General features: G+C 37.5%; 1 protein-coding gene across 2 annotated transcripts in view; it reads right to left on the bottom strand.

The window, feature by feature from the left end:
* LOC103707458 (histone-lysine N-methyltransferase ASHR3-like) overlaps positions 1-12388 on the bottom strand; it is a 36879-nt gene that overhangs the window by 22390 nt on the left and 2101 nt on the right. Inside the window, exon 2 of one of the 2 annotated variants that reach the window (XM_017842891.5) lies at positions 11307-11453. The exons of the other annotated variant lie outside the window; for it this stretch is intronic. Within the exon in view, the coding sequence (XP_017698380.3) occupies positions 11307-11453 (147 nt within the window). The remainder of the gene's footprint in view (positions 1-11306; positions 11454-12388) is intronic. 2 annotated transcript variants of the gene reach the window in all.

Genomic DNA, 12388 nt, shown 5'->3' with positions numbered 1-12388 from the left:
AAGCTCACCTTAATTGCAATTCGAAGTGATCATGGAACCGAATTTGAAAATCAACACTTTGAAGAATTTTGTAATGAAAATGATATTTTCCATCAATTTTCAGCACCTAGAACGCCTCAACAAAATGGGATTGTTGAAAAGAAAAATAGGACCTTGGCAGAAATGGCACGCACGATGTTGTGTGAGTCAAATCTTCCTAAATTCTTTTGGGCTGAAGCTATAAGTATTGCTTGCCATATTCTAAAACATGTTCTAATACGACCTATAACCAAGAAAACTCTTTATAAACTTTGGAAGAATAAGAAACCAACTGCTAAATATTTTAGAGTATTTGGATGTAGATATTTTATTTTAAACAATGGCAAGGAGGATCTAAGTAAATTTGATGCCAAGTCAGATGAAGATATCTTCTTAGGATACTCTACATCTAGCAGGGCATACAGAGTGTTCAACAAAAGAATTCTTGTAGTTGAAGAGTCAATTAATATCATTTTTGATGAGTCTGATAGTGAGTCTCCCAGGAGAGAAAATACTTTCGATAATGATACAGGAATTATTGAGTTTGAAAAATTGAATCTTAATGACGTGCCAAATCAAGAAAAGGAAGATGATCATGTGCCACCACAATCTCAAGACTTGCCAAAGGAATGGAGGTACACACATGGACACCCTAAAGGCCTAATTATTGGTGATCCATCTCAAGGGGTAAGAACTCAATCCTCTCTTAGAAATTTAAATGACTATCTTGCTTTTGTTTCACAAATAGAACCTAAGACTTATGAAGAAGCTGAAAATGACATAAATTGGATTAATGCTATACAAGAAGAATTAAATCAATTCAAAAGAAGCAATGTATGGACATTAACTGAAAGACCAAAGCATAATTCTGTAATTGGAACAAAATGGGTTTTTAGAAATAAATTAGATGAAAATGGGATAGCTATAAGAAATAAAGCTAGACTTGTAGCTAAGGGATACAATCAAGAAGAAGGAATAGATTTTGAAGAAACATTTGCTCCCGTGGCTAGATTAGAAACTATTAAATTACTTCTAGCCTTTGCATGCTTCACGGACTTCAAATTATATCAAATGGATGTAAAAAAAATATCTTCTTAAATGGCTATATAGAAGAAGAAGTGTATGTAGAACAACCTCTGGTTTTGAGAATCATGAATTTCCTAATCATGTATTTAGATTACATAAGGCACTATATGGATTAAAACAAGCACCTAGGGCATGGTATGATCGACTAAGCAAATTTCTGTTAAATAAAGATTTCAGTAGAGGAAATGTAGATAAAACACTTTTTCTCAAGAGAAAAGACAAAAATTTGCTAGTAGTACAAATATATGTAGATGATATAATTTTCGGTGCCACTAATGACAGTCTTTGCAAAAAATTTGCTTAATTAATGCAAGCAAAATTCGAGATGAGTATGATGGGAGAACTGAATTTCTTTCTCGGATTGCAAATCAAGCAAACTAAGGAAGGCATCTTTATTCATCAAACTAGTATACAAAGAAAATATTAAAGAAATTTAGAAATGAAAATCACAAGGGAATAGGCACCCCAATGAACCCCACTAGTAAGCTAGACAAAGATGAAAAAGGAAAAAGTGTGGATATGAAGCTCTACAGAGGCTTAATTGGATCTTTGCTTTATCTCACTGCTAATAGGCCAGACATAGTATTTAGTGTAGGAATATGTGCTAGATACTAATCAAATCCTAAGGAGTCACATCTAAGTGCTGTCAAAAGAATCCTTAGATATTTGAGAGGAACCACAAACATATGATTATGGTACTCTAGAGACTTCTGTCTAGATTTGCTTGCATATTCTAATGCAAATTTTTCTGGATGCAAATTAGATAGGAAAAGCACTAGTGGAACATGTCAATTCTTAGGGAATAACTTAGTATCATGGTTTAGCAAAAAGCAGAATTCAGTAGCATTGTCAACGGCTGAGGCCGAATATATAGCTGCCGGGAGTTGCTGTGCTCAAGTACTATGGCTCAAGCAACAACTAGAGGACTATGGAATTAAACTAGATAACATTCCTATAAAGTGTAATAACACTAGTGCCATTAACCTTACCAAAAATCCGATTCAGCACTCTAAAGCCAAACATATTGAAATAAGGTATCATTTCATTAGAGATCATGTACAAAATGGGAATGTATGTATTGAACATGTATGTACCGAGAAATAATTAGCTGACATATTCACAAAACCTTTAAGTGAAAATAGATTCTGTATGCTTAGGAAGAAATTAGGTATATGTGATCCTTTTGATTGAAAACAAATGAGAAGAACAAGTTGTCACATGATACTCTCCTCCCATTTTGAAAATCCCATGAAACATGAGTAAAATTATTCATTTATAGATTCCTTACTCACATATCAATGTCCCACAAAGATTTGGTAAGGATCAAAAAGGAGAAATTAAAAAAAAAAATTGGCCTGAACTGGGGCCGACCCGAGCCAGAATGGGGTCGACCCCTCCTTGAGTCGACCCAAGAAAAATCTGGGGTCGACCCAACGGCGGGACCCATTTTTAAAAAAGGACCCGTGAGCCATTCTAAGGCACTGTTTCTCCTTGTCCTCTTCCTAAAACCCTATTTCTCACTTTCCAATCCCTTCCAATCATCTCCAAACAGTACTAGATTGCTTCTCTAAGCCGTTAGATCAAGACCTAAGGAAGAACTTGGTGAAAATGGGACCCAAGCGAGCCGTTGCTAAGCGATCCGGGAGTCTCACGGCCAACCATTGTTGATAGGCATGCTAGGGATTCTTCTACAGTGCCTCCACAAGGTGAGACACGTGCAGAGCCTCCTCCACCTCCTTCTCCTTCAGTTCAACTTGCTAAATCTACGAGAAGACCGGTAACCACGGGAAGAATGATCCATTCTGAATTTGGATCAAGAAGGATTTCGGTTGGGTGGTTGGATCCGAAGGCAAGGATGGGAATATCTTTACCCCCTAGATTTGGTGACCTATCCGGGTTTAGTTCGTAAATTCTATGCCTTCCTAAAAGTTGGACCGGGAGGGCTTGTGTCTGAGGTCCAAGGAGTGCGGGTTCGTGTCTCCGAAGAAAGCCTAAATGAGTTGCTTCATCTCCCCTACGAAGGAAACACACCAGAAAGATCAGAGAGCAAGTTGAGGACTCTACAGATAATCTTTGAGAGAGATGACTTTGACTACTCCGAAAATGTGACAGCTAGCTCTCTATCAGCTGAGATGAGGTTGTTGCACAATTTCATAGGTCGGATTTTGTTTCCAAAGAGTGGAAGATTTGATCACATATCTGAGCGAGACATGGTCATTATGGAGCATGTCATTCAAGATATTCCCCTGAATCTTCCAACTATGATGATCAGGCAGATGAGAGAGGCCATTTGCAAATCGAGAGTTTCCTTGCCCTACGGTATGATACTCACCCTGATATTCCGACAGCATGACATATCTGTGGAGGAAGAGATATCCAGGCATCTGCTATTTACTGACACTTACACTGCACAGTCCTTAGTTCGCATGGGTTATGAGAAAGTGGACGGTCAGTGGGTGCGTGGAGGTGCAGGGATACATGCATCAGAGGGTGATGCACCAGAGATTAAAGACTCTGTCCCTGAGCATGAGATACCTACGGATCATCCTACAGCACCTTCGGAGACTGGACCTTCGTCATCCATACTACGGGATGTACAGAGGAGTTTTGGAGTAGGATGACTGAGCTTATGTCAGCTCAGGTGAGGACTCTCTCTGATGGAATGATGAGCAAGATGGATATTATGATTGCTGAGATTAGAGATCTCAGAGACCAGGTGGGAGCATTATAGAGAGAGAGAGAGGTTCATGGTCCATCTGTGCCCCGAGCAACTGAGTCAGAGGTTTCGGCACAGAATCACCCAGCTCACCGAGGTCCACGCCAGACTCAGTCCCATCAGGCTCGACCTCCCCTTACCACTTATGCTAGGAGGATGAGGACTAGATCACAGCCCTTAGATTCCCCCTAGGCCCGATGTTAGCACTACAGGAGTCCATCATGACTAGTGCCTAGGATTTATCTAGTTTTCATATGCATTTTACTTGGTTGATGTACTTTGCACCTTAATTGAAGAACATTGTACTTTTGGCATTAATGTATCACAATGTTCCATTTTGATCAATGAAATTTGAATTTTTATCATTTACTGCTTCTACTTATCTATTGATATACACTCGTTTGATGATAACAAAAAGGGGGAGAAGTAAGAAAAGAAAAAAGTTGCAATATAAAGGGAGAAATAAGTCTGGAAATTATAAAGATAATATTCACTTAAGGAGGAGCAATACGTAACAATGAAAATTTTTTAAAACAAGAAAATATGAATTTTCAATCAAAATTTCTGAATTTGGCACATAATTCTCATGCCTCGATACATAACCTGAAACTCTTGCTTTATCTCAAATTTTTGAAGTTTCATCCTTAATAAAATACAAAATAAAGAGGGAGAAAATCAAAAGTTCTAATTGACAATATTTGGATGAAAGAGGGGGAGTCTTCACTTTCAAATTTGAAAAGCTGAAATTCAGCAACTTGAGCTCTTTCTAAAACAAAACTCCTAATTTTAATATAAGTATCAATCTGTTCATACTCAATGTTTTGTAATCATCAAAAAGGGGAAGATTGAGGATGATAGTGTTATTTCGATGATTGACACAACCATTGAGAAAATATCAAATTAATAATACAATTTAACGTGATACATCACTAATGAATACGACACCCTTGATACATTAAGAGAATGAGATCAAGATGTCTTCCAATGATTAACAACAAGATAAAATTTGTAATAGAAAAGGGATAGAGAATTCTTAATTCTAATTCAGCAAGGTTTCAAGAGAAATATATTCTTATGGGAAAACAGTGATTTCATTGTTAAGAGTATGTAGCACTACCGTGGCATACACTCAAAATTGCTTGAAATATATTTCATTGATTATATGGATTAGTCTAACCTTAAGATGCAGCAAAGTGTGGAATAAGTCGACCCCAACATAAGTGAAGTCGACCCTAGCACATCATAAAACCATCTGGCACACCCCTGCAAAAATGGCACAGATGAACAATAAGTGGAGTCGACACTATGTATGCTTGAGTCGACCCCAGGAGTGGAGCCGACCCCAAAGAACCTTGAGTCAACCCCAGCTTCAAGCCTCAAGAAAACAACTCTCTGCAATTTACTGAGAGGGCCGACCCCAAGCTTCCTCGAGCCGACCCCAGCTGGAGCCGACCCCAGGAATACTTGAGCCGACCACAATAGAGCCGACCCCAACTGAACATGAGCCGACACCAAGGATATATGCTCAAAAACCATATCTCTAGAATCCCTAAGAGGGTCGACCCCAATGGAGTTTGAGTCGACCCCACTATAGCATGGGTCGACCCCAAGATAGGTTGAGTCAACCCCAGTGAGAACAACCGGAAATACAAGGTTCTGTGATTCCTGAGAAGGCCGACCCCACTGTAGCAGGGGCCGACCCCACTATAGCAGGGGTCGACCCCAGTGAAAGTTGGGTCGACCCCAGAGGAAGTTGAGTCGACCCCAAGTCTGATGCACAGTAAGTTGAGTCGACCCCAGGAAAACTTGGGTCGATCCCAGCACGGGCAGAGGCATAACGGCTAGTTCTGCAGAAGTACTTTTTGACCTCCCAACGGCTAGTAACGGATAGTTTTTCAAATCTGACCAATGGGGAGTGACCAAAAGATGTGGGAAAGTATTTAAAGTGACACTATTCATCAGAGAAAAAGATTTTTTTAAAAACAAATCAAAGTTCATTCAAGAAAAAGCAAGCCCTAGCCTTCTTCAATCAAGTGCTACATTCAAAGAGCCAAAAAGAAGTGGTTGAGCAGATTAAAAGAGACATTAAGAGCTCCACCAACCCTTGAAGAGTGAAACAATTTTGACAAAGAAGAGAAGAGCCTTATCAAAGCGATAACTATATTCTAAACTCTTCTTTGTAGCTCATAATTGTTATATTTGCTCATCTAGGAGTTTCAACTCTCTTCTTCTTAATCAATTTGTAAGGTTTGTTGGTAAGCCCGTAAAACCAACGGTGTAGATTTGTTGGTGAACCCGTAAAACCAACGGTGAAGGTTTGCTGGTGAGCCCGTAAAACCAACATAGGTTTTTGGTGATCCCGAAAAACCAAAGTGTAAAGATTTTTGGATTTGGAGCCCGAAAAACAATCCAACTGTAATCCGCGGGATTATAGTGAATTCCTAAGGGGTCGCTTGAGGAGTGGACGTAGGTGCTTAGAAGAGCACCGAACTACTATACTTCTTGTGTGTTTGCATTGTGTATTATTGTAACTTCACTACAATCACTCACTCATCAATTAACTCAATTAAGGAATTAAAAATTTAGAAGAACCAATTCACCCCCCCCCCCTCCTGGCTTGTCACCTTGGGCAACAAAACTGATGCAGGACAGGAGATTTAGGAAAGAAGATATGAAGAGAAAGGGGGGGAAAGAAGATCTGGAATCCACCAGATGCTAAGGCAATGTTTTTATTCCAAAAATACTCTAACTAAACAAGAGACATAGGGTTCCATATATAGCCCCCTATGCAACTACCCATGATCCCAACAAGTGATCATGGAACTACCCATGATCCAATAAACATCATGGATCACTACAATAACTAAACACAGTCATTACAAACCAGCAACTAACATAAGGACGAAAATACATAATAAATAAAATAAATACACAAGAAAATAATACTAGGGCCAAAGTGCTATGCACGCCGGCGACACCTATAAACATGCTGGAAAAGGTGGTCTATGTCCCCACCAATAACTTAATAGAATGTTAGTCAAATCATTAAATTTAAATGGGACTCAAAAAAACCTTAAGTGATATAACAACCACCCAAGGATATAAGAAACTATGTACATCCTTCTCCCCACCTAAGGGCAATTTTGACTTTTCACATGAGGAAATGGTTTCACTAGCACCATTAATTTAACTAGGTGTAAGTATAGATTTTACAAACTATTGCATCTAAAGTGTAATAAACGTAAGCCTCAAGAGGGCTTTTGTAATTTATTCTAAATGTAATTATCAAAGTTGGAATGTTATCCTATGAGGTGTGGTAAAAGTCTACTAAAAAAAAATAGGGGTATTATATAAGAATAAACTACAAACAGCTGTAAGCTGCAGTTACCTTAATGGAAGGAATTTCAAAGTAGGGAAATAGCTTTACTTATAGTATATCTAACCGCAAGTTGTAGCTCCACCAAAACATATGTTGAGACATCCTTCACATATTGCTTTTTCAAATGGAACAAAATATGTATGAAAATAACAAATGTTAAAGCAAAACAGTTCCATAACTTAGGTACAATGAGTAACAAACAAAATCTGCAACAATTAAAGGAAGAAAAGAAAATAATAAAAGACAATCTAAAACTAGATCAGCTGATAAAATGTGATATAGGGCAGAGATAGCAATACCCAACACCACCAGAGCAAGAGAAAAGAAAGGAGGGAGGCAAAGAAGAGGGTAGTAGGACTGTTGTCTTAATAAACTCAGCCTATACTCCCTTTTCCAGTCCATAGGGCTCCTTCTACAGGACCTTGTCATAGAAAAGTAAAAGAAAGAGTAGAAAATAGTAGAAGACAAGACCGATCCAAAAGGAAGAGAAAAAGAGTAGAATACAAGACTGATGCAAAGGGAAGAGGAAAAGAAGGCAGAGAGACTGATTGAAGAGAAATAAAGGAAAATGAGGGAAAGGACGGCTTGCCAAGAAGATATCCACATATAGAAGATGGTCATGTGACCATGAGAAGAAAAGAAGATAGTGTGGTTGGTCAATAAGCATTATGTATTTAACTTTGACTTTCTAGTAAATCCCGAGCCCCAATCTACAGAATCTTATCATTTTATTTGACGTGCTCCTTTATTTATTAAATTGCCCACCCATCATAAATGCCATCTAACTTAAATTATCATGTGACTGGCACATTACAGAAGAAGTGAGTGTGGACACATCCCACAGGGAAAAAATGTATACAAAAATCATAGGAGAATAATGCTTTAAGGCAGCATCAACTATTAGGACCCCACTGCAAGATATATAACTGGATCACCCAGTTTTAGGACAGAAATAGCAGAGGAATATAGATCCACAACTAGAGTTCAGTATAGATTTATGCAGAGGAATATAGTAAACTTGTAGGAATGGAGACATGGGCTGAAAATTCTTAACCAAAAAGAAGCCATATTTAATCATCTAGGGCAGCTGAAGTCATGGACTTGTGAAATTCCTAGTAGCAATAAGAGAGAAGTCTCCGGTTTCCTTAAGTTCTGCAACCCAGTAAAATGGGCTGCCTTTCTTAGAACCCAAAAGTGGGTAGCCACATACAGCAGAAACAAATCACCAGGTATTAAATTGCCCACCCATCATAAATGCCATCTAACTTAAATTATCATGTGACAGACACATTACAGAAGAAGTGAGTGTGGACACATCCCACAGGGAAAAAAATGTATCCAAAAATGATAGGAGAATAATGCTTTAAGGCAGCATCAACTATTAGGACCCCACTGCAAGATATAACTGGATCACCCAGTTTTAAGACAGAAATAGCAGAGGAATATAGATCAACAACTAGAGTTCAGTATAGATTTATGCAAATGAAACCTAGAGAAGATAGTAAACTTGTAGGAATGAAGACATTGGCTGAAAATTCTTAACCAAACGAAGCCATATTTAATCATCTAGGGTAGCTGAAGTCATGGACTTGTGGAATTCCTAGTAGCAATAAGAGAGAAGTCTCCAGTTTCTTAAGTTCTGCATCCCAGTAAAATGGGCTGCCTTTCTTAGAACCCAAAAGTGGATAGCCACATACAGCAGAAACCAATCACCAGGTATTAAATGGCCCACCCATCATAAATGCCATCTAACTTAAATTATCATGTGACTGGCACATTACAGAAGAAGTGAGTGTGGACACATCCCACAGGGAAAAAAATGTATCCAAAAATGATAGGAGAATAATGCTTTAAGGCAGCATCAACTATTAGGACCCCACTGCAAGATATAACTGGATCACCCAGTTTTAAGACAGAAATAGCAGAGGAATATAGATCAACAACTAGAGTTCAGTATAGATTTATGCAAATGAAACCTAGAGAAGATAGTAAACTTGTAGGAATGAAGACATTGGCTGAAAATTCTTAACCAAACGAAGCCATATTTAATCATCTAGGGTAGCTGAAGTCATGGACTTGTGGAATTCCTAGTAGCAATAAGAGAGAGGTCTCCAGTTTCCTTAAGTTCTGTATCCCAGTAAAATGGGCTGCCTTTCTTAGAACCCAAAAGTGGATAGCCACATACAGCAGAAACCAATCACCAGGTATTAAATGACCCACCCATCATAAATGCCATCTAACTTAAATTATCATGTGACTGGCACATTACAGAAGAAGTGAGTGTGGACACATCCCACAGGGAAAATAATGTATCCAAATATGATAAGAGAATAATGCTTTAAGGCAGCATCAACTATTAGGATCCCACTGCAAGATATAACTGGATCACCCAGTTTTAACACAGAAATAGTGGAGGAATATAGATCAACAACTAGAGTTCAGAATAGATTTAGGCAAATGAACCCTAGAGAAGATAGTAAACTTGTGGGAATGAAAACATTGGCTGAAAATTCTTAACCAAAAAGAAGCCATACTTAATTATCTAGGGTAGCTGAAGTCATGGACTTGTGGAATTCCGAGTAGCAATAAGAGAGAAGTCTCCGATTTCCTTAAGTTCTGCATCCCAGTAAAATGGGCTGTCTTTCTTAGAACGCAAAAGTGGGTAGCCACATACAGCAGAAACCAATCACCAGGTATGACAACTCCTCAAGCATTAGTTAACAGTAACTTAAGAATCAGGCTAACAACTGATAGCAATATGACAGGCCAGCTAACAACTAAAAACCAATTCAAATGACATAAAAAATATAAATTTGATATTCCTTAGCTACTTTATTATTCCAAACCGTAAACCAATTTCCTGGAATATCCATGCTCATATATGAACACATATCTCATTTGGCCAAGAAGTTGGAATGAGATCAGCACACGATCAAATACATTAACTAGGCATCCAAATGGTGAAAAAAGAAATGCTTCCCAAGCGATTGAGAACTGAAAAATCATTCTCCTCATCTAGTCCTATACCCGTTGAACCCGTCCATGAAATCTGACTCAAACTGTCTTCATTCAATATGTTCATTGTTCCATGCTCATTCTCTTCCGGTTGGAACAATTAAGTTCTTCGACATCTAAGGCTGGTTTTGGTATTGGTTAAGGCTTTATAAATTAAGAAGCACTTTTTAGTGAGCTGATAGCAGTTAGGTCTAATATGAACAGGATCAAATCTAATTTAGCTATAAATCTAGTATAAGAAACCAAGTTCACCCATTATAAAACTTCAAGTAAAAGTTAGAGTCCATAGAAGGCTGTCTTCGGATCTTTAGTTTTACATATCCAACTTACAATTCAAAGCAATATGAAGTCCGTTCTATTCCATGTTAGGGAGTTCAATCCACTTTTATTAGCCTTTCATCCAATTTCATTCAGGTTTAGAGTGTAAACAAAGAATTCGGAGGTCCAACCCACAAGTTCAGTTTTTGCTGAGTAGAACTCATAATGAGGCTGATTGAATTAGGATTTAGCTAATCTACTTGCATTACTGAAAATTTTGCTTTGCGCAAGCAATATTATCACTTATAATACACGAAATAGCACATTGAATAGGCACAAGACAAAAACTAGTTTTTGTTTTCCTAGTTTCCCTAAAAAGCTGCTTGCAATTTTCTACTTGTCTAAGAAGTAATTTTTATTGGATATCTCCATACACAAATATGTATGTGCACATACTTGTATGAAATTACTTTTGCTTTTAACGATGTAAAGGAATTTCTTGGAACAACACCAAACATGTCTATACATGATATATAGGCACAAGTCCTTTGCAAGAAAATAAACAATGCTAACTCCTAATGTGTGTGAGCACATGCTTGGGGTTGTCTGTATATGTATAGGCATGAATTCCTATGTGTGTGAGAGAGAGAAAAGAGAGAGTAGTAGTCAAGGCAAGAATAAAGTATTAAAGCATTCACAATCAAGGGAAAATAAGGCCATAATATAAGACCTGAAACATACAAGAACAAATATTGTATGCTTAAATTCTTCTCATACAAAAGCAAGTAAAATAAAAGGGTACAGCTATAGCTATAATTCTGGGGAAAAATTTACATGTTGAGGGCACTTGAAAGGTTTATGGTTAGGGAGTCCAATTTTTTGTTTAGCACACATCCGATGGAAAGCTTGTCGACAACCTTTAACAGAGCATTGCACTTCTTCACCAGGGTAGATACATCTATTGCACATCTGACAATCAACCTATTAAAGAAGTGCAACCACATATAAGCAGCAGAAATAATTTTAACAGGCAATAAATCAACCATTGTGTTAGCATCAGAAACATCAACTATCTGGTTTAATACCACATAAGATGAATGCAAGAATATGAGTCTGAAGAAAATGACCCAAAGTACCTAGTTACATTAAGAGGCACTTCATTCAATTTTATCAGTCATCATTTTCCCTTATTGTCCCAGAATAAAGAATAATGAACAAATTTCCTGCTTTTCTTACACTGCAGTTTTTGTATTTGATCAAACAAAATGAGCATAACACAGTTATAAGAATGACAGTATTGATTGAAGGAAAAAGATAAAAAATCAATTCTGCTTTTCATTTTCTCTGTTCAAAATTTTAAAGATTAATTGCTGCAAACTGGATGACACGAAATGTTAAACTTGGAAATAGGCATTCCAGTGGCACTTTCAATTCTGCAGCCAAGATTGGATAGATTGCTTATGCATTCACTTAAGCAACTTTCTTGACTGCTCCTACATCAAGAATATTTTTTAAATTAAGTTATTTTTGGATATTGGAAAGCAAAGAGTTAACAGCAAGCAAGCAGTACTCTCTGACTAAATTGTAAAAAAGTTTCCGATAGTGCTTTGATCTGTTGATGAATACAATATTTCCAGAAGGAAACCTCATAAACTAATATTCTCCTTCACATAGAAACAACTTTCTTTTCCTTCACAATTTATTTAAATCCGCGAATATTTGCAGAGTCTCACATAATTTTCTTTATTCCTCCTCACGAATTCTCCTACTGATTACTATTTTCTGATATTTTTCTATTTTTCCTCATTTTTCCTTCTGAATGCCGGCAAATTTACAACAATCATCGTACAGAAACGATCAAAAACATTCTCCAACATCAGAGAACTAAAAAACCAAGAAAGAAAGAAGATGGTTCA

This window comes from Phoenix dactylifera, chromosome 2, assembly GCF_051530095.1.
Source record: "Phoenix dactylifera cultivar Ajwa chromosome 2, Ajwa_hap1_PhDact_Kaust_v1.1, whole genome shotgun sequence".
Lineage (NCBI taxonomy): Eukaryota > Viridiplantae > Streptophyta > Magnoliopsida > Arecales > Arecaceae > Phoenix > Phoenix dactylifera.
This window is presented reverse-complemented; position numbering and strand designations above follow the sequence as displayed.